General features: G+C 34.6%; 2 protein-coding genes across 2 annotated transcripts; both read left to right on the forward strand.

Moving 5' to 3' along the window:
• Positions 1-2,427: 2,427 nt before the first annotated feature.
• LOC123712339 lies at positions 2,428-6,373 on the forward strand. Its single transcript, XM_045665366.1, has 4 exons — positions 2,428-2,779; positions 2,976-3,086; positions 3,248-3,433; positions 3,580-6,373. Exons 1-4 carry the CDS (start codon positions 2,561-2,563, stop codon positions 4,270-4,272), a joined length of 1,209 nt encoding a protein of 402 aa, XP_045521322.1. The 5' UTR covers positions 2,428-2,560; the 3' UTR covers positions 4,273-6,373.
• Positions 6,374-7,815: 1,442 nt separating this feature from the next.
• LOC123712348 (pseudouridylate synthase 7 homolog) lies at positions 7,816-15,982 on the forward strand. The gene is made up of 11 exons (XM_045665377.1): positions 7,816-8,197; positions 8,464-8,677; positions 8,845-8,986; positions 9,360-9,480; positions 11,020-11,214; positions 11,354-11,528; positions 11,811-11,996; positions 14,271-14,409; positions 14,638-14,890; positions 15,069-15,220; positions 15,681-15,982. Exons 1-11 carry the CDS (start codon positions 7,956-7,958, stop codon positions 15,950-15,952), a joined length of 2,091 nt encoding a protein of 696 aa, XP_045521333.1. The 5' UTR covers positions 7,816-7,955; the 3' UTR covers positions 15,953-15,982.
• Positions 15,983-23,318: the final 7,336 nt, after the last annotated feature.

A 23,318-nucleotide genomic window follows, 5' to 3' on the forward strand; every position in this document is an offset into this window, starting at 1 on the left:
CCAAAATTTATCAGGAAATGCTATTTATTTTATAAAACAGGGAGCAAACGGAAAGGAGGCTCACCTATAAGCTAGGTGGTCAATGGTGGTGAACCAACAAATGTGTTGAGGAAGGGAAAATGTAGGTTTTAATTTTAAAAGCACTATTAAAACCAATACAGAAATGTGTCTACGTCTGTTTAGTATATCTATAACGTGACAAAACATGTAATATAGCCTTTTAGCCATACTCCATGTTCCATAGGACAGTAGGCAAACGAGCCCTAGACGGGCCTGGGCAAAGTGGCCCACTTTGAATAAAATGATAACCGCCCCAGTGCGGGTGTCAGGGTGGTACGCTCTTTGCTTAAGGCCCATAAATCGTATTGGTTCGAAAATACTCCACTATACGGGCAGCGGGTTCCACAAATCTTCTTTACCTACTCGAGGCGCGCGAGGATGCTGATAAAGAATGATTAACTCTACACAAAGCCAAGATCAACCGATCAGAAAATCAAGGTGCGTTGGATGCGATCACATGGAACGAGTTGGTAAGCCCCCACCCAGAGAAGAGAACATTACTCCATGTTGGGCCAAATTTGCGCTTTATATAGTTGTAAGCCGTGACCCGGAGTGAAGTACCGTTTCGCCTTACTGAGCTCACCAAGCACTTTAAAGCCTAATTTAGTATTTCCTTCCAAATGAACTCGATTTTAATACTTATCGATACAAAAGGGTAACAGTACCATCTTCGTAAATGTACAATAATATAATGTTAATATTATATTAAATATACAATATTATTCATATGATTAAAATATTACTAACTAATAGTATTTTACTTTAGTTCAGCTCAAAAACACCGGGTGACTCCGATTTAAAAACAATCTGCATTAATATTTAATATTAGAAGAGTATTATATTATTAACTAGCGGACCCCACAGACTTCGTTCTGTCAAAAAGATTTGAAATGTGGCAGTTTTTTCTTCCTACCAATTTTATAGTCGGCGCTCGGGTGACCAAAGTATCTTCGCCACTTCGTTGGCCACTCTTCTGTGACCCACTAAATAACCCCGACTGGGATATTTTCCTATTAGTAGGTATGTATTTAAATAATTTTACACAGATAGAGATATTAAATTAATAATTAAAAAATTAAACCCTTTTTTAACGCGATTTGTTTGACAGATGTAATGACGTGAAAACGTCGCATGCCGAAACTAAAATAAAATAAATAATATTGCGAAGCCAACCAAAATAAAAATCAGCTAATAGCAATCTATAGCTCTTACAATTTTTGACTATTCAATTTGGTCGGGTTCGCGATATTGTCACTTTTGTTGAGTTTCGGAACGCGACAAAATCCTCCTACGCGACACGCACACTGTTTTGATAATTTAATATGATTGAATTTGAACTTTGTGCAGCTATAATAAAGTGCAAATAGACTCTTTGACGTTAGAAACACACCTACATTGCTTAGACAACAGTGAGTGCTTGTAATTTAATAAAACTTTATTGAATAGCAATAAAGTTCAAATTGACTCTACATTTTATTTATAAAACGTTTGTATGGGAAAAAGAAAAGGGCTGTTTTAGGGATTTCCTGGAAATTATTCGAACTTCAACGAATATTTAAAAAAAATTGTACAATTGGTCAAGGCGTTGTAGAGTTATGCGCTTACCAACATATTTTGCGATTCATTTTTATATTATAGATATTAAAAGATTATAAGAAGACAAAGATTTGCCACAGATACAACAAACTAAAAGCTTTGCTAAATACTGATATTAGTAGTCTGTGAAAGTTCAATGAACTCAAATGAATTTGCTTTTGGTTAAAAATTAAGATTTATGAATAGTTGTACACTAAGATTATATTCCAAAAAAAATATAGTTGTAGATTTTCTTTGTGATTTAGAAAATATAATTTACGTAGTAAAATAGCTAAAGATAACGTAGATAAGTAATTGACATTAAAAAAACCACCAACTTTATTATAAAAAATTTGGTTATTTAAAGTCGTCAACTTATACAAAGTTACATAAAACTACAAGGCCGCGTAAATAAAATATTATATCCCCAATTCTAAGATTTCTCTGCCATCAAACATATTGGTGGCAAACAAACATAATAAATATGCGAACGCATACAAGGACGTAAATAATCCCTGGATATCAATCTGTGCTTTCATATTAACTAAAAACTATTAAAATAAGTGTTTTATTTTCACCATATCAATTTAATGTGTAAATTTTAACTTTTAGTTTTTTAAACATCGGTTGACTTTTTACTGTTGTATACAGTAGTAAAAAAGTACTTAAAATTAGTTTTTTTTTGTCTTTTATACACATATTCATATTTTATGAAAGGTTTAAGATTTAAAGCTTGATGTTTGATCTGGCAACCCAGGGTTCAAGGCTAGAAAAAACAAAATAATAATTTAGAAATGTCACATATACAATAGGTACCAACCTACTCGTGTAGCACAGCTTTATTTCAATTTTCAGAGTTTTTTTAATTAACTACGAGTGCTTTGTGAGTTTATTTAATGTATTTGTCAAAATAGAAGCTCCTGCTATGGAAAATCCAAATTCTCCCGAACGCACAGCCCCGATACAACATGTACGCATTTCACGAGCTTTTCGTCAATTTAAAAATCCACCACAGCCTCATATGTGTATACAAGATACAATAAAAGATTCTACTGAAAAGCTGTTCATCAATGTTTTGGGATGGCAGAAAATTGCAAATCCGAAGCAATATTCTGATCCTATACCTTTGTACGGAGGAATGCAGGTAGGAGAATCAAAGAATATCGATATTTCTTTGTACTAATTGGATATTATAAACTGATTATTTTGATTAACAAATTCGTGTTTGTAATGTGTTCTATCTCTGATGCATTATTCTATTTATATATTCACTGAATATGTCTAGTGTAGTAGAGCCATAATTGAGTATTTAAACATATTTATGAATCTATTTATGACAGGTACATCAAGCTCTGGGTCCAAATAGTAGCAGACCGCCGCTTTTGGTTTTTGCTGTGATGGTTAATCCAGAAATTTTAAAGGCTAATGGAAAAAATGCTTCAAATCCAAGTGTAAGTGTAATTTACACCAAATCTATATTTATTATTAAATCAAATTACAACAGTTTTATCTTTTACTTATCAATTATGTTGTTGCGTGTATTTAAAAAATATATATACATTTTTATAATATAAAATATATATACAATTATTAATAACCTTACACATATCAGGATCGAGATGCATTGGTGAGTCTCCTTTGTGACTTTGTGGAAGCGATGAATCCTGGATTAATACTGGCAAGAAATCCACTTATAATGAAAGACAGGGATCTTGCTGGAGAGCTGAAGGATGTGTGGCTTGCTGTACAAAATAAGAGAGAACGAGAAAAAGGATTGTCTCAAGATGTTATGTATAAGGTTAGCAGTGCTTAAATATAACTTTTTTTGTTGCATAGACAATTTCTTATACATAGTGTTAAATATTGAGTTATTAAGTTATTGTTTAACTTAAACTTAACATACATTTTGGTTTAACTTATTCAAATTTGTATTATAAATTCCAGGTTTATGATATTGATGGTATTGGCAATGATGATGTTAATGATGATGAAAGGAACAACAGCAAACACGATAAAGATGGTGATGGTAACTCTCCCAACAAGAGTCAAAGTTTTGACAAGAAAAATGTAAAGTCGTCTAAACAAATACTTATGAATGCTGGTCAAAAGTCGGAATTTGATTCTGGAATGAACAATTGCCAACTGAATCAAAATAGTCCAAGCAAAGACAACAGGTGTGCAAACACGGATGCTGATACAACATACTGTACATCAAAATATGGCCAAATAGTTTCCAGCAGAGAAAATCACAATCAAATTAATGAAATACAACAAAAAATAACATCAAACGATACAAATCCCTCAAGCTCATTTAGAAAAGACTGCAATTCAGTAAACAGTAAGACATCACAAAGTTGGGATGAATTTTCAAAACGAAGCATGTCATCTATGAAAGCAGAAGAAAGGAAAAAGGCTAAATCAAAAGAAAACACATGGAGCAATGGAAAAACACAGTATGACTTTTTCCCAGTTTTCAACAACAAAAGTAACAATAGTGAGGACTCTGAGAGTATAAAAGACAGAAGTAAAGAAGACAATTCTAACGTAATTATAGATCCAATGCAGAAGCTAGTTCTGCATTCGACTGATAATAAAATTTGTGATAATAAATCAAGAGCTCGCTCATTTAGTACATAAAGCTTTTTACAAACAACTTTTATATGGCAGTTGGTATTTAAATAATTGCTTGTATGTTGACAATTTATATGTTTAGATTTAGTACAGTTTCTTGGATAAAATACAGGACTATTTCAAAATCTGATCTCTGACATCTTACATATTATACACAAAGACAATATGTTGGTGATATCTCAAGAACGTTATTGGCACAAAAATTACCTTTGTGAAAGTGTGTCGTATCTTTGTGAAATGGCATGTGTACATATTATTCTTGTGTTTGCGAGTTTTTTTGCATGCTTGTGTAAAAGGGGTTGTGTATAAATATATTGTGTGTTTGACCGAGCATTTGGGCCCAATGATGTTGCTATTGATAAATTTATACATTGCTATATTTTCATTGTTGCCAATTTTAAATATTAATCGTTGTTACGTGACGTCGCCTTGTTTCTATAATCACCTTGAAGATTTTGAATCAATTTTTTTAAATTATAGTAATATTACAAATTGTTTGTTTACTGAAGAAAAAAACCCTATACAAAAGTAGTAAATGTGGTGATGATATAAACAAAGCCTTATAATAATTCTTGCTCATGTTAATTCTAAATTTGTGTTTAATGTATTACACATTAACCAAGTGTTTAACTCTATATATAACTTAAATTTCATTTTTTTTATATATAAAGAAAATTTTCCCCAAACCAAAAACAAAAAAATACCACTATCTCTTGTACAAACCGACTTGGCCGTATATTTAACAACTTAACATTATTCGCGAAATGGCGGTTAAACTGTAGTAACATATACGGTAATGTGTTAAACCATAGTATATTAGAATACCATATGTTAGTCCCCATCACTGCCAAAGGATGCTTAACCTTGCGTTTACTGTCATCGATACTGTCTTTTATACCTCTTGTAATTGTAGGTGGTGTAGAGTAGGTAGGTTCAACGAATAATTGACGTGCTATTAGAATTAGCCTGTGAAATTAGAACATTTTTACTGAATCTTAATTATTTGGGTGTTTTAGATTTTTATATGAAGGTTAAAGGAAATTTTACCGGAATGACTTTGTGTGTTAGTCACATGTCAAGTATTTGTTTTGTATTTCTAAATATCTCTGATGGTTGTGAGTGGCCCAGTGAATGTAATGTTTTTCAATGATCTGTTCTAAATTGCAATACATTTAATTGTCTTCATACTCAAAGATAAGAAATATTTATTACGAGTTTGTTTTAACTAAGACTGTGTTTTTACTCATGGGATTCCAAAACAGAAGTATACTTATAAGTACTAATTGAATCTGAATTAAATTAAAAAAGGGTTATCAAACCTAAGCCTACCTTACATTGTTTTAACTGAAGTGCATCTTAACATTTTTATTTTAAGCATTTTTATATTTATTGTATTGTAAAATTTGCTTTATATCAATTGCATTTATAAGATACTGTATATTTTTTGACAAATATGTAATTAATGTTTAGATTTTATTTTAATAGTTTTAAATGTTTTAAGTATATAGCTGTATTAGCCATAGCAGTATCGAATTATTATTATTGTTCCTTATATTGATGTATATCGATGGTTTTTAAAATGTAATACATTATTTTATAATTAGCTTTGCTAGATTTAGGAAGGATATTATACCAATTGTTATTATTTTCAATTTGAACCTATTTTAGTCACCTGAAGTGCAATAACCGAACCTAAAAACTCATAACAAAGTATTGTCCCTATCAAGGTGTTTTTACTTTAAAATTTTGAATGGTGCCTGCTGCATCAATCAGCTAACTCTGTAACTGATCAAAGGCAGTATTGTTATATGTTGAGGGACGATATTCATATTGACTAAACATACTGATCATTGTATTGTATAAGTTAGTGCTTGATTTTGATTTTTATGTATTGTAATTATTTTTAATTAACATTTGGTATAATATATTTGCAATATGTTATGCAATAAACTTAATATTTTACAATTCTATAGATCTTCACAGCAGTTACTTAGTGGTGTATAGTTAATTTCAAGTTGGACTATGTTTCTTAACGTACATGATGACTATGAACAAATATTGGATCTCTTGTTTACAGTATTTAAATTACATGTCATTTACAAGACTGGTTTTGTCTTTCATTAAACTTTACATTGTCCAAATGTTTGACGAAGTTTGACCTTAAACAGACAGACAGAGGTTGTTTTTAGTATGCCCCACATGACCTAGAAACGCAGAAATCTTCTAGACTAGTCTGTGTATTATGGGACATCCAACAAGTTTTAAAATGTGTTTAATTCTTGGGAAAAGGCCCAGTGTCTTAAAATATATTAGCATGAAAAGGGGTTATAATATTTCAAACAGCCTTTAGCTTAGGGAGCGTTCAAGTATTACTTAACGAATTTGGGGGGGGGGGGTCCTCTTGTACAACGTTACGATGCGGGGCGGGGAAAACGTTACGGTGCGTTTCATGGGGGCGGGGTCAAGAATCTACAAAAATTGCGTGACTTGAACGGTCCTTTATCTACGAGAAAAAATAGTATATAGTATAATAGCTTCAAGTTTAATTCATTAAACCTGTTAATTCATCACATGACGCATCGTGCATACGCTATGTAAAATAGCTTCAGGCTTCAACCTCCAGGCAAGCATCAATGAGTTAAATTGTGTTGCCGTAAGTTTATTTCTTGTTTTGCCTTTCCAGTGGAGCGTTGTCTCCCCCAGAATACGCGGGACAGCCTCAATGGATACACCCAGGTACGATATTTTCTCCTGCAGCCGACCTGAAGTAGTGCAGGTGCAGGCCTGGGGGTTTGGTTATGTTTAATAATGCTGGCATGATTCGGAGATGAAGGGGACGTGTTTCCGGAAGTCACACAAACACACTTAACGGAACGGGACACGCCCACGCGTGTGGGCCCACTTCACGATTATTTTCAGTGGGAAAGTGGTATTTCCTCGATCATGTTGGCTCATTCGGCTGCTAACGCAGTGTGACGCTCCCAGTCAAACTGACTGTACTGCTCAATTATCTCGCCAGAGGGCGAAGAGGTCGTCACTTCCCTATGCGTTAATAACCCTTAGTCGCCTTTTAAGTTGGACGACACCCACGGATAGAGATGGGGTGGTGGCATTCTATACCGGTGCCAGCACCACACAGCTAGAAGTACTGTAGCTGTGATAAGAGATCCTTACTTCAGTGATACCAACTCTTACAGAATATTCCCTCCTAGTACCAATATATTGTTTAAAGACTCTTAAAGTTTTTATCTATTTTGTATATTTAAAATACAGTGAGAAATTTAGGTCTTGGAAAATTAAAGGTTTTTGATATTTAAATTATAGCCACGCTTGGAGTTTATATTTAGTTTAAATTGTCCTTGAGTTCTAGACTTAAATCTCACTATGAATTGTAGGTTATCATGATTCCCCCTAAATTTGAGTGGAAATCCCCAAGTTGGCATCACTGCCTTTCTCTATCTACAAGTCCCATAAAATTTAACTTTATCAAGCCAATTGTCAAAATTCATCAGATCACAAATGTAAATTTAAAAATTCAATACTATAACCAAACTTTACTCATTTTAAAAAAATATTTAAAGTTATTGTGAGGTTTAATTTTTTACCTAGAATGTAACAGACTACTGATTAAAAAAATAATTATTCAAACATACCTCAGACATAGGTAAAATTTAGGTTAAATATTCACGATGTCGTCAAGGGGATTTCAGGGTAGTTATTACAGAAAACCTAGAGGTCGAGGACCATATAGAGGTTTTAGAGGTTCCCGGCGACCTTATGGACGTAGTTTTACTGACAATAGTCGCAGTTATGATACTAATACAAGAAGTTGGAAGCGAGATACGCCGGCTAAAGTACTGACTGAAAAAGACATAGGTGTGACTGAATATATAAGTAAACACGAGGGATTCAATGGCATTATTAAATCTAGGTGGGAGTAATTCTTTTAATTGTATGTAGAATCTGATAGGAATGGTACTATGTACTGTTATTAATGGTACTATTGAGACACTCATGACTAACCATCATATATTTGTCAATCGTGTAACTTGTTGAGTTCTCTAACTCACTTTCTATCATACTAAGAAAATATATAATTCCTGACAGTATGTTCACAATAATTTAAACATTTATTCAAACTTTGCAGTCTGTATTATAATATTGAATTAAGTATTAATTAACTCAAATTCTTTATAGATTTTCAGATTTCCAAGTTTCAGAAATAAATGAAAAAGGGGAAATAGCAAAATTGACAGATACCTCAGTTCCGGAGCCACCTGATGATGGACAAGTGGTGGAGGATGAGGATCTGCTTCTTAACAAATATAATTTGGAAATTTTGCCCATGGAAACTTGGGACAAGATAAATGATCTGACACTCAGCAATGGACCAATTTTTGAAACAGTAAAAGTAAGTTTAAGCTCTCTGAAATATACATAATCTGGTCTGATGTCAAATTTTTATGAGTCAGAAGATAATGTATATATAACAATTCATTATAAGGCATGATTGCTGGTGAAAATTAACTGATAATCATATCTGCACTAAATTTATTTTATATTTTCTGATTAATCCAGGTAGATGTAACAGGCAAGTCTAAGGAGGAACGCACAAAGATACATGATGCTGTGAAAAAAGCATTTGGGGACAGCATAGTGGGCAGCACTGTGACCGACGATGATAAGAAGTACTGCACCTTTGAAAAATATAGGAAAGGAGGTTTGTTTTGTTTATAATAATAACAGTATATACTTTATAGTGTGACCTACTAATAATCTATTTTGAGATCTAATTTTGTATTCAATAGCATACAAAAATTAAAATTTTAGTTATTCTTACAGCCTACTACATGGTAATGCTTATTTACAGTTTTAATTAGATGGTTGCTCACGGTCGCAAACATAATACTATATCTGTTTTATTTAAAGTGATGATCATTTAGTGCCTTCCAACACATTTGTTTCTTGTTTCAAGACCTTAAATAAAGCAGTATGTGAGTGTCGTAAACATACTCAACCAATGCCTAATATGTAAAATCATGTTGAATTGTATTATGTTCATCATCAAATTCAAGTTTAATTTACAATTTCAGTTCGTATTGACAATCGTGTTAAATGGTTGTGGCCGGGAGAATATGTACATTTCATAGTTTACAAAGAAAACTGTGACACAATGGAGGCTGCCTCTCGCATTATCAAAAGTCTAAGATTGAAGTATGTTTACAAATATTTTTTAGAATTAAATTCATATTTTTGTGTTGTTTTTAAGTTATTCATAAGAAAATAATAACGATAGTAGAATAGCTGACTTGTGGGCTTCTACAGATACTTTTCCAAGTTAGCAATCACAGAATACCTATTCAGAAGAAATACAGCAGATTCAAAAAAAAACATTACATAAAATAACTTTGTACAGGTTTTGTAACAATTTTTGCTTTGGAGTCTCCAAACTACGCATGGCATACTAATTTAGTTGCACCCTAATCAAGTACTTTATCTCTTTCACTAAAATATTGTTTATACTGTAAGGAAAAGAGATAGATGACTAGCTAAAATAGTCTAATTATTATTAATAGAGTCATTGTTGGTAAGGTATATTCTACAGTGTTAAAATTTATTGATCTTGCTAATAAAGACATGGTGTACACCAGTGGCGTAGCTAGGTAACCAAGGGCCCTAGGGCAAATAAAAAATGGGGCCCCACTTCTATGTAAACTGATTAGGTTTTATCAAATAAAAATATGAAATATACAAATACTTTAAAAATGCTAAGCTACTTAAGGTCTTTTTTGTGCACTGAACGGTTCGTGGGTCATCGGGGAGCGTTAAATAATAGAGAATTTTTGGTTTACTCTATATTAACAATAGAATATGAGCGTAATAATGAAGTGCTAATTGCTATGTACCGAATGAATGCAATTTATCAGTCAAAGAGAGTGCCTAGTGTCTGGCGACGATTTAGGAAATCGTCACGCTTATTAGTGAAATAATACAGCCTAGCATAAATGTACAGCCATGACACATACATGCACTGCAGGGCAAGTAATAAATATATTGGATTGTGCTCGAGTTAGTAGGTACTCACTGTTTACCGACGACGTTAAAAGGAAATAGAGACACAATGATACGCTACAAGTGTCGTTAGGGAATCCCCGGAAAAAAGTTATCACCGTTAGTGTTACCACAATTTACGGACCATGAAAGATCTCCTGCCCGCCGACCTGGTTACGCGTTATACAGCCGAAATCTATAGATTTGACACGATTTATTGACTAAACGGAAATATGAGTGGTAAAATAAAAATAAAATTGAACCACTATATTGACCAGTACCAGCAAAAAGGTATTTGACATTAGGTTACTTACTCCAGATACAACATTAATTTTTTAACCGTTCTTGAATAAAAATCTTAACTCGAATTCACAATAAAACGCTCCTCGATGAATAATAAAACGCACATATCTGTCAAATTGACACTGCCAACCTACACAAAGAATTTAGGGGAATTCCCTAGGCATAACTTTTGGATTTCTCTCAACTGACTTGTTATGAATAAAGTGAGGTTGCAACCTATTATTTATTTCGGAAATGGGAGAAATTTCCAAAAGTTCAGCTCGATCGTGATTTCTGGTATGGATTTCAGGGCCTCCTGAGCTTGAGGGCCCCGGGATACTACCCCGGTTAGCCCCTGGGTAGCTGGCTTTCTTAAACTTCGTTACTAGGCTCGCCTGAATAATTATATATATATATCAGTTCCAGCGCAAAGACGGGCGTGATCGGCTACGCGGGTACGAAGGACCGCCGGGCGAAGACCTCGCAGTGGTTCAGCCTTCGGAAGATGGATCCACGGAAGGTGGCGGCGGCCTGTCGCTCCCTACAGGACATCACCGTGGGGAACTTCACCTTCAGTGATGTGCACCTCAGGCTGGGCATGCTTAAGGGCAATAGGTGAAGGGTTTTAATAATATTTAGCATTTAATATATAGAAATATTGAGACAGAGCTATGAATACAACGAAAAGCTTTATTATACACGTGATGATAAAAGTATTTATTTTAAAATAATAATGAAAAATATGAAATTACAGGTTCCGAATATGTTTGCGCAACGTTACAGCGTCGGATGAGGTCATAGATAAGTGTTGCTCCCTGCTGAGAGAGAACGGCTTCATCAACTACTACGGCCTGCAACGATTCGGATCCCGCATCAGCGTGCCCACCTGGCAGATCGGGTTGCATCTGCTTAAGAATAACTTAGAAGCGGTGACGAAATATATATTTTTCATATTTATTATAAAATTTATGAATTAATTTGTTCTGTATGTAGACGTCTGTCCAAGAAATAGAGAAAAAAATCCGAGGCCAAGACCAAAGGAGCTGTATTTAGGAATACTGTACTCTGCTATCGGAATCTTCTGTTCTTATAGAAATCGGAATAGTATTGCGCTCTTCGAAAGCCTCAATCTTGAAAACGCTTTCAGCGCCTTTGAGTTTATCCATTACAAACAAAAGATCTAAAAAGTCTTTCCTCTAAATTAAATATAGGCCATCAAATGCATCCTGAAGCCCCGCCCCGGGCCTCTAGAAGAGGCCCTCGTGCAGTACGAGACGTGGGGGGCCAAGGCGGCGTCGTCCAAGCTGCCCTATCGCCTGGACCACGCGGTGGCCGAGGGGAGGCTCATCGCGGAGCTGGCTCATCACCCGAAGGATTTCGCCAAAGCGTTGGATAAGGTGAAACCGATTTTCATAAATAATTCACTTTTCACCACCGACCTCTACCGATGCCCATGGGCCCGTTTGGGACCAGACCTAACCCGAAATCGGATCATACATCTCGTCCGACCGACGAACGAGTGGGACGGTAATGTCCAGTATTTGGAGTCGGGAGCCTCCAGATGCGATCTGGAACAAATCCATATGGAGGTGTCTACCGCTGACCCAAATTAGGCAGCTTCAGATCGCAACTGGAGGATTTCTTCAATAAGATAGTAAAACACTCCACTCCACTCGCCTATGAATATATATGTCGGAGAATGAATATTTTAAAATTCCCGCCACTCTGAAGTTAGTCGTAGGATGCGGTGTGGTATGGTAAGGTAGACTGTCAACGTTGACAATTGACAATACGTAGTCTGTGTGATCTACCAAATGTCAGTGGCGCGACTGTTTCGTGGCAGTAAGTGAATTCTTTAGTCACTTGAGTTTCGAACGTCGCCTGCGCCGGACGTGCGCACTGACTTTTCTATAATGTTGGACGACGGTAGTAACACCAATTTTGCAATTATTAATCGCGTTGAATCTGCGACATATATGTTGTAAAGTAGTTAAATCAGAGATTTAATTGAATCTCTAGACAGTTAATTAAATGTCGATATTCAATCAAGTCGCTAAAGTTCCGTCAGACAAGTGAGTGAACGAATCGTTTAACGAGTTTCCTAAACGTTGCTAGGCAACGAGACTAACCTCACCTAACCTCACCATTTACAATAAAGCAAAAAAGCAAGAATTTCCAAGCTCCCAGTAAATCTTGTTCACATTGTTAACCAACTCGCTGGCCTTCGGTCAGACAGATAGTTGAACGTTTTCGACGCTGCTTTATTTGAGTCAAAGTGCTAGCGACTTGATTGAATATCGACTCAATTAACTCTCTGATTTAACTACTTTACTGCGACATACATATATGTATATATATACTGTTTATAAAAACTGTAACTGCACCGTATATACACACACACACATATATATATATGTCGGAGGAAGCCATTCAACGAGTTGCTTGTTGATTGTACAATAACACATTAAATTCTCTTTATCATTTAAACACGTTGCATTAACCTTAATTTAACTTAATACGAGATTTTACGATATTATAAAACCTAATATTATAAATACCATATTTCTGTTAACAAATTAGTGATTTTAGTTAAATTTAGTTACGTTTTTCTAATTTATAAGATTGTAATCGTTATTAAACAAACGACCAATGAGAGCAGAGCATTTTGCTCGAGTGGGGGTCGAAGCGCCATCTATATATAGGCCAGTCCGTTGGTTGTTACGGGGCCCTTTAGAAGTGGAGACGGATCGAGTTGGATCCCTGAGCTTTGGTCGCTAGATTGGTGCATTGAACTCACTGCTCGGTCTTAAAACTTATAATTTATTATTAATAACTACCATAAAATATCAGTGTATCATCAGTGTAAATAAAATATTGTGAAAACTACAATCGTCATGTTTTGTGCTCGCGCTTTACCCTCATGACGCCCACCAAATCTGCAACCACTGTTGACGTCACTGGGGAAGGTGTTTCTCCGACATATATATATATGTATGTATAAAATAAGGTCCCGCAACACGAGAGTCGGGATATATTAAGAAAATTATAGTAAAACATTAAAAATGTATCGCTCGCCTCGGGGAACAAATTCGTACCGCACTATTACGAGTGTTTTAATGTTTTCTCATTTTTTGATTTCCTTTGATGATGTACTTCTTTGGAATGGAGAGCAAAAACCATAAAGATAGTTTTAGCGTTGATTGTAATTCTACCAAACAATCATAAAATTAATTAATTAATATATCTCTGTTATACTGAGGTTTATAAAAACGGTAATAAATCATTACCTTCTAGACATTGACCAAAATTACCGTCGTAATGTGCGGTTACTGTGTCGTCCGTAATGTTTGAACGGTGAAACATTCATAAATAACGTTTGCTTTTCATTAAATAAATTACTGTAATGTTTAGTTATTTTTTTATGAATTTACATTGAATACATAACAGCATATATATGAAAACGGCTTTTACGCAAGGCAAGCGAAACATAAAAAGATATGTGGTCGCAATAGGTTAGTACATTATATACTATTTTTACACAATTTGTATGTAAATATTTGCGTTTGACTGTTGTAAAATTCACCCTGATCCCTCAGGAGCATGTTACACGGTTTGGGTCCACCATTAATAGATGGCGCTACCCTCAACCAGGAAACCTGACTCGCTTTCAGGTGCCGCGGAACACCCGTCTGCTTTACGTGCACTCGTACCAATCCCTGATCTGGAACAGAGTGGTTTCGCGGAGATTGCAGACTCTCGGCCCCGCGCCCCAGGTGGGGGATCTCGTCTCCGAGGACAGTGTGGAAGAAGGTCAAATTTATTTATCGATCGTGATCCGATTCCCGGTCACGTATTTGTTTCGATTTGGACGGCTGATCTTCCACTTGATCTTTTTTTTAGTTTCAAAAAGTATATACAGATGCCGTCCGACTGGAAATCATTTTTTTTTCGGAGAAGAAGGAAATCCCGACTATTAGATTCGATGAATGCACGATTGGACTGTATCGAAATAACGATATGGTACCTTTAACATTACAGAGCCGTTAGAGACGGAAGACGAGGTCCCGGAAGAGGAAAGCGAAGAAAAACAGACGAAACAAAATGTACCGAAAAAGTTGTCGAAGGTGAAGATCCTCACCCAAGAAGACAAAGAGAGTGGGAGGTACAGCATTTTCGACATCGTCCTGCCGCTGCCGGGGCACAGCGTAGTGTATTCGCCCAACATGAAGGACTACTACGAGGAGCTGCTGAAGGCGGACGGGCTCGATCTGAACATGAAGAACAGCAATAAGTGAGTCTTTTGCATATTTCGTTCGTATTATAGAATACGTTTAACTCGTTCCACCCGTGTCACCTCGTATTTCCGAAGCAATTCTTAAAAGGCCGGCGACGCACTCGCGACCCTCTGGCATCGAGAGTGTCATTTATTTGTCTGATATTTATGATAATAATATGGAAATGCATATCAGGTCGTACAGCGTCTGCGGCGGGTATCGCAACGCGGTGGTGCGAGCCTCGGAGGTGAGCTGGCGCAGCCTCCGGTACTCCGAGCCTCTCGAGGACCTCTTGCTCTCCGACCTGGACCTCCTGAGGGGACGGCCTGCGCCCGCGCACGTCGTCGGTTCGTTGACAGATTTCTGCTCTACTAATGACATGACCACAAAGCGTCTGGAACATGTTTTACTATGCTCTTGTTTGATTCGCTTACTCTCTTGTCTGCGTTAGGGTTTCGAGACCCCCTCTGGGGACGTCTTAATCGACATTTGCCCTTTGGTTACATAAAAGATAATTGAATACTTAAAAAAATATTATGCCGAGGTCGGTCTTAAGATCAATCTTTTGTCACAGAACTCTAGGTATTAATTAACCGAAATTGTAACTATAAACATTAATATATAATATGGCATAACGTTCACGAGAAAACTTCATCATAGGAAATTTTCTTTTGCGAGTCGGAATCAGACTCCCTGGAATCTGCGACCTCCGATGGTTTAAAGAGAGTATACTCTCTAAAAGAAGGCTAAGATCGATCCCTAGTAAATATTATTACTTCTTCAATAATAATAAAATACCAATTCCAGATGGAAAATACAAAGCGCTCCTCGTGGACATGACGCTGCCGACCAGCTGCTACGCGACCATGGCCCTCCGGGAGCTGCTTCGCGTCGACACCTCCTCGGAGACTCAGGCCCAGCAAAATGACTACCACAAAGCTGACACTGTCAAAAGTGACGCGAATGACGTCAGCGACGTCGCCGTCGCGAGTGACGATGTGGATGAAGACGGAGTCGGCGCGGAGAAGAGGAAGCGCGAAGGAAGCGACGACGAAGATGTTAAAAAAGTGAAATTATAATTGTTATGGTTATTAAAACAGTTGTATGTGTGTGTGTGTTATTTTACAATCTCCCCATAAACATCTTGATATATATAAATCTCCTGTCACGATGTTTGTCCGCAATGGACTCTTAAACTACTCAACCGATTTTAATTAAATTGGCACACCGTGAGCAGTCTGCTCCAACTTAAGAGATAGGATAGCTTGGATCTGTAATTGACAGTCACAATTATCTGTTAACTCCAAAAGATACTTTTCGACTGGATTGAGTAAGTAATCAATAGATGGCACTGCTATGGTAAACCGACAATCGTGTCATATAAGCTACAATTCAATATCATGATTACCACGTGTTATTGAGGCTAAGGTATAAACTTTTTTGATTTTTGGTGTTAGCATAGCCAACCACGTGTTACTTAGACCGAAGTGTAAATCAAATTCAAATTATAGTGACAATAATACAGTGAAATTATTCTTTCGTGTCACGGTATTAAGGCTAACTAAAACCACATTAAGGAGAAACGAAGTTCGCGGGGGCAGCTAGTATGTATATATACATATATATAATACTAACAAATGTAAAGATCTAATGGTGACGCTCAGTGATTGGTCGAAAGACAAATCGTGTCGCGTGTCTATAATTGGACTAGAGATGATGTCCAATCACAGTCAAACGACAGGTGTTTGACTTGTTTCGTAAGTTATTGGTGGTTCTGGTGTTAGCATAGCCAACCACGTGTTACTTAGACCGAAGTGTAAATCAAATTTAAATTATAGTGACGATAATACAGTGAAATTATTCTTTCGTGTCACGGTATTAAGGCTAACTAAAACCACATTAAGGAGAAACGAAGTTCGCGGGGGCAGCTAGTATTCATATATATCTTTAAGTCCTATCAAATATATGGATTTGTTTTTTTCTACAATGTTGCGTAAAGAACATGGAAGTTTTAACTTAACAAAAGCTTGTCCTTTTTGTACTTTATGTTACCTTATATTTATGGAATTGGATAAGATTTGATGATCTATTAAATGTGATGAAATGATGGTTTAAAGGAAACCTGCAAATATATAGGAAAATAAAATTCATATTATAGTATTTTCCAATTCATGCTCATCCCAATCGGTTCACAGGTATTCGAGATGTGCTAGAATTTTTGATGAGGTATATTATAATATAGGCAAGTAAGGTTGACAAATATTTGAAGTTTTTAATTTTGATAATAAAAAATAACAATAATTTAATAAGTTTTTACAAAAGTTTCAACAATTCACCCAATGATTAACTGATTCGTTCAAAAGCAACGTGGATGTTTACAAACTTTGACAAATAAATAACAAACGAAAACTGACGAATATTGACATTATAGTTCAGAACCCAACGCGTCATTAATTCATGAAGGAACAATAAAAAAAAAACCTAATATGAATAAACAATAATAATTTTCTGTAATAGTATTTTCATACGAAAATTCACTTGTAATACAATCTTGCAGTACATATACCTAGTTCAGCCATAAGTTCTGTACAAATGTAAATGTATGTTAAAGAAGTAATGTAATATAAATAATATTTATATCGACATATTTATTAAAGTCTCCTTCAAGGCCTTCAATCTGTTAATTATTAAAGGATATAATTCCATCAAGATTTTGTTTATACACTAAATAATTTCATTTCTAACTTGCTTTACCACCTAAATTTGAATATTGTTGAACCTATTTTTAATATTTAGGCCTATAGATTGATATAGATCGTCCAATCTAGGATCAAGGATTATAAATAATTCGAATTCTTGAACGAAGAAATAAAAGGCCAAATCCGTGTGCCGACCTGTTCGTCGACGGGTTGACCGATGTGTCTATGACAGGATAGATGTGACCGTAGCTCTCCTGGCGTTGGGAAAGAACGTGGGCATATTCCACATTTGTGGGGTTTGTTCTGGAATAAAAATAACATTATTATCTTATTATTTTACTCCCAGCACATAAAAATTGGTCGAATCTTAGGTTTCTAAAAACTACTTCCTACTAATTATTCTAACAAATTGCAAAATTTGTTTAAGCACATAAAATTCACCTTGAGGCTCAGTGTGTAAGAAGAATAATATTAAACATAGAACGTATTTATTTATTCATTTGGGAAACAAACAGATACATCTCTAAAAGTAGAAGTCAGAAAAGAAATATAAACATAAGAATTAAAGCATTGGATATATCCATAAAAAGTTTCACTGATAAAAAAAGGGATATAAAGCAAAACAAAATATTTAGGTAGACAATACAATGTTTATAGATCGGTAGAACGACAGATATACTAGTAGCCAAAATAAGAAGAAAGATACAAGGTTTACTACACGAATAGTTGTTTTAACCTAATCTTAAATGAAGCAGTAGAGGAGTGCGAAAAAAGATCGATATTAGTTGCAGAATCCAAAGTAGAAGGCTTCCTCTGTATAGGCTCACGGAACCCAATGTTTGTTCTGGGAGTCGGAAGGTTAAAGGTTCTGTGCGAGCGTAGAGATCTGGCAGGAATATTGAATCTTATGAGTTCGAGAAGATTTGAACAAGTTAATTCATATACGCATATTTTTCTTATAATGACACAAACTACGCCTAGTACTCAAAGAAAGCAAATGATATTTTTTTTAAAGTTCGTTGTATTTAGCCCTACCACCGTTCATGCGACAATTTAAAATACGCAAAAATTTATTTTGTACAGCCTCCAGTTGTGTGACATATATAGCGTAGTAGGGATTCCAGATTGGACTAGCGTATTCCAACTGAGACTGCACAAGCGTCTTATTGAATTCTTCTCCTACTACTCCTTAGTGAATTCTTTATTAGGATTTTACATGGCATCTGCGTTAAATCCTTGCGCAGTGCAGGTTCTGGTTTCTGGGTTGGTTTTATGTACGTAGGTCTTCCATATCATAATGTAAAATATTTTTACCTTCGTGTGTGTCATCCGATGGTAGTATAGATTGGAGCTTGCGGTGAAACATTTTCCGCACTCCGGGCATTTGTGTGGCTTCTCTCCTAAAGATAAAACATATTTATAATTAGATAAAAGAATTACTTCACAAAACAGCTATTTATGCCATTACTTACAATACCTTACGCTTTATAGATGAATTATATAAAAAAACAACAGTGTGATTATTATAGTTTAAACCTAAATTTAATATATTCAGTTACTAATAATACAAAAAACGGTATCACCGTATTGCAGATAAATTAAATTAAATTGTCTAGCTGAAAATAGTCACCATTTCATTAAAATAAAAATGTGTACACACACGTAAGAAGTGAAACTTCTTTATGACTTTATTTTCGAAAAATGACGAATCTAGTATATGCAACATTACAGAAATTGGTTAAATAAAGTTAAATTAGATAACGTTTCACAAAAGGCTTTTATTATCATAGACATGAATACAAATAATACAATTATTTCATTTTACCTTATTACTACTAAGATTATTACAGAATTTCATTAATTGAAATAGAATTATCATTGTTATCGTTATTATATATTTTTATTATTAATGGCGTCGAATCTCTTCGAATCAACCGTGGTAGGACAAGAAAAATATGGCCTGTAACGGAAAAAAGTGTCGGTAAACTTTTTTCCAACGCTGATAAAGGAGTTTCACTTTTAAAATAAATTACTTATTTTACAAATAACTAATATACAAAAGGCTATACAATGCTTCGATTAATAAATATCTTATACATAAAGAAATTTAATACAATAACAACCAAACAAATTTTTAGCGCCTGGACAAATTATGTAGGCAAATTTGATGTATACCTGTATGTATCCGGCGATGCGTGTTCAGTGAACTGGATGTACTGAAGCCTTTTCCGCATATGTTGCACACGTGGGGTTTCTCACCTGCAATACATATAAGTATAATAGATGAATAATTAACGTACTATGCTCTTCAAGCGTTGCCAGGAGAGACCTGGTTAGTCTGACAAACTAATAATGGTAAGGAGAAGTGATGGCAGTAGAAGTCCAATTAAAACAATTATAGCTCACAACATCCCTATTGCCCTAAGAGCCTACCCTAGCTGAGGATGGAGCGGTGTGGATGCAGCATATCGACCAGTTAAGGCTTAATTACCATAACGTTAGTTACAGTTTCGTGGAGATAAAGAATATGACTATTTTTATATAGGACCTCTAATAGCCTATCAACCCTGGGATCACGTAAGTATCTCATTTCCCTAATTTAAGTAAGTCCATTTTTAGGAAACTTTATTTACTAAAACTAGGTTTGGCGTAGGCTTCGCGTCTCCCGCCGGACCGGTCACCTCTTGAGCTATTTCTTTTACTGACTATTATTAATATTATTGACTGATTATTAATAAATTATATCGGAAGAATATAATGAAGGAAGGATACAGAATGCAAATATATTGATATGACGTTTATATAGTTCGATTATATAGTTACAGTGGCGGTTACTATATCTATTTTCGACAGCACCTTTTCGGTGTCTTATTTTGATATAAAACGCGTAGGAATTGTTACGTCGCATATATTTAAATGATAAATTTGTTTCCCCATACCTGTATGAGTCCTCATATGCCGCTTCAATAGTGAAGGTCGATCAAATGTCTTCAAACATACTTCACATGGCAATACACTTTTAATAACTTTGAGGCACGGTTTCTCAGCCGTATTATTCCGTTCATAAAGTTTCAGAAGGTGATCATTAAGACCGCATAGAAATCTATAGTCGACAATTTGCACACTTGATTTCTTTTTTGATAGGTCTAGAGGTTCGGTTTGATTCATTTTACATTTATTTATAACATTAAAATTTGTATCTTTTAAATTAATTAATGACAAGTTTCGATTCGAAAAGAAGTTTTTCATGCAAATTTCCCGAGTTAACTGTGGTGGATTATTATGAGGTAAACCTTAAATAGGGCGGGTTTTGTGGATACTTGGAGTTGAGTTGGGGCAGCTTTTGTGGTGACAACAATAACGCTTATACAGCACCGACGCTAATCGACGTGATTTGACAATTTTTTTGAATAGCATGGAGTTACGAAAACGTTGCTTTAGGAGAAGTGAATTTTATATAGACACACCCGGCAGACATGTACGTCAGTTATAAACAATTTCAATTGGTACACCAGCTGATGTTGACGACTTCTGTTTGGAAAATAAAATAGCTAAAAAAAATGTGTTTGTAGTCAGATCTAAATTGAAATGCGGTAGATAAAATGCCTCAACCGCTATATACCATACATAAGAAACAAAATTTTAATAATAAATATTACTTTTAATGGTAAATTTTAATATTGTTGTAACAACCGCAAGAAATACCAGTTTATTAAAGTGGTCTGAGATTGCAAATTTTAACATAGAACAACCGAAAAAAAACTTTGAAAAAAATTTATACAATTATATATACTACATTTGAATGAGCTATAGTGTATAAATTATAATAATTATCAGTAATATGTACAATATATTTTAATTACAGTCCCCTTTTTACAGTTGAATGTAATATATTGAAGAAAACGTAATCGGTTATAGAGGTGACGCGGCAGAGAATGTTTGAATTGGAGCTTTGTACGGGAACTGAACGACCGCTATTTGTTGAGACATTATACTGATCATATTTATGGTGACCAAGTTTTAATAGGTTTCATTTTTGTAGATTATGAGGAAAATGTTCTTCCTTATTTGTAACTTACTGTTCCAGCTAGATTTCTATGGCGTCTTGTTAGATTTGATTAACTAATGTTATCACCTAAGTTAACTAAAATTTCGATCGAACTTCAGACGATTTCCATGTAAGTAATGCGCTGTAGTTTTGTTATAAATTATGTAAAACTGAAGTGTGCACTCACATAATAAATATATTGCCATATAAGTAATGTTTTAACAACAAGTTTTATATCTGAATAATACACACGATCAGTGTTCTGAAAACTATACAAAAATCTTTAAGCTGTATAAGTGAAAAGGTTTTACCAACTTAAAATCTTTAGAATTGCTCAGAATTTAATAAAATTTCTATAATATGGCACCTGTGAATATTAAATGGAACACTCTAAGAGTGACCAGCTTAATTCGAAAATGTTTGTTAAGAATTAATTTGTTTGATTAAATATATTAGTATTTTGATAATTTTCCAAGAAACATGGTAACTAGAGCAGCTCTATCGCTTTTCGTACACAAAAAGACGAATTTCCGATTACCGAGCCTTGTGGTGTATTCGGTATTGTTGGCCGTTTGCTTTATAAAGTTTGACAGATCGAGGGTGTAACATTAATGGCCTGAAAGGTTAAAATTATACTATGATGATAGACACACATTTTATAAGAAATTAAAAGGACATTCCATTAACTGATAATGATGGTACAAATGTAGGCTCTATTTGCAGAAAAAAACCGACATTCCAATTAATAAGGCATTGGTTTATAAAGCATAAAAAAATAAAAAAAATGTATTTTTTAAGTTATTCGGTTTTATTGAATTTATAGAAAATAAATTGTAAAATAATGTAAACAATAGCTTTAAAATTTAATTTGGTAGGTCCTAGGTACATAATAATAATAATAATTTATTTTCGAGAGTATGTTACATAGATAAAATGCTGATACATTCTAAACTTCGCATATTCTGCCATACATAATGGCGTGCAAATTTGTCACACCACATTATAGTCAATTCTTATATTATTTTAGGACTGCGTCATCACATTATTAAAAATGAATATTTTCCGTTACGTTTTCAAAATTAATATTAATCACAACAATCTCCTTATCAATCTAGGGCATTGACCAGACAAATTAAAATTGTTAATATTTTTAATTATTCATTTTGTTACGTACTAATCATGTGTTTTAGTTCATTCCGTGCCTCAGTACGATAAGATTTTTTCCTGACAATGTGTTAGCAAAATCCAAAATAACTATATAGTTAGTTAGACTTAAAATTTGTCAAAGCAGTCACAGTTGTTTTCTACATCTGCTTAAATTTACCTGCCGTTTGTTTGCAGCCATATATATTTTTTATAGTTTGTCTATTATTATTATTATTCAAGACCCTTAATCTCCATACACATATTGAAGAGGTTGTGAAAAGAAAAATGAACCTTACATTTTGCAGCGCCGGCCATTTTGGATTTACGTAGTTGAGTCCCAAAGTTCTGTCACTGGCACATAATTTTTAAATTTTGATGATTTTATAAAAAAAATGCATTATACAAAAACAATTACTTTCCGTATTTTTTCACGATGAAGTGGACATTAAAATAAAACCGAATAGCTGTTATTGCGTTGCACCGCTGTGGGCATTCGCCGAGTACCATTTTCAAGTTGCTCAAAAATTTGAATATAACCCTTAGGTTTGTGTA

Source organism: Pieris brassicae, chromosome 7 (assembly GCF_905147105.1).
Source record: "Pieris brassicae chromosome 7, ilPieBrab1.1, whole genome shotgun sequence".
Lineage (NCBI taxonomy): Eukaryota > Metazoa > Arthropoda > Insecta > Lepidoptera > Pieridae > Pieris > Pieris brassicae.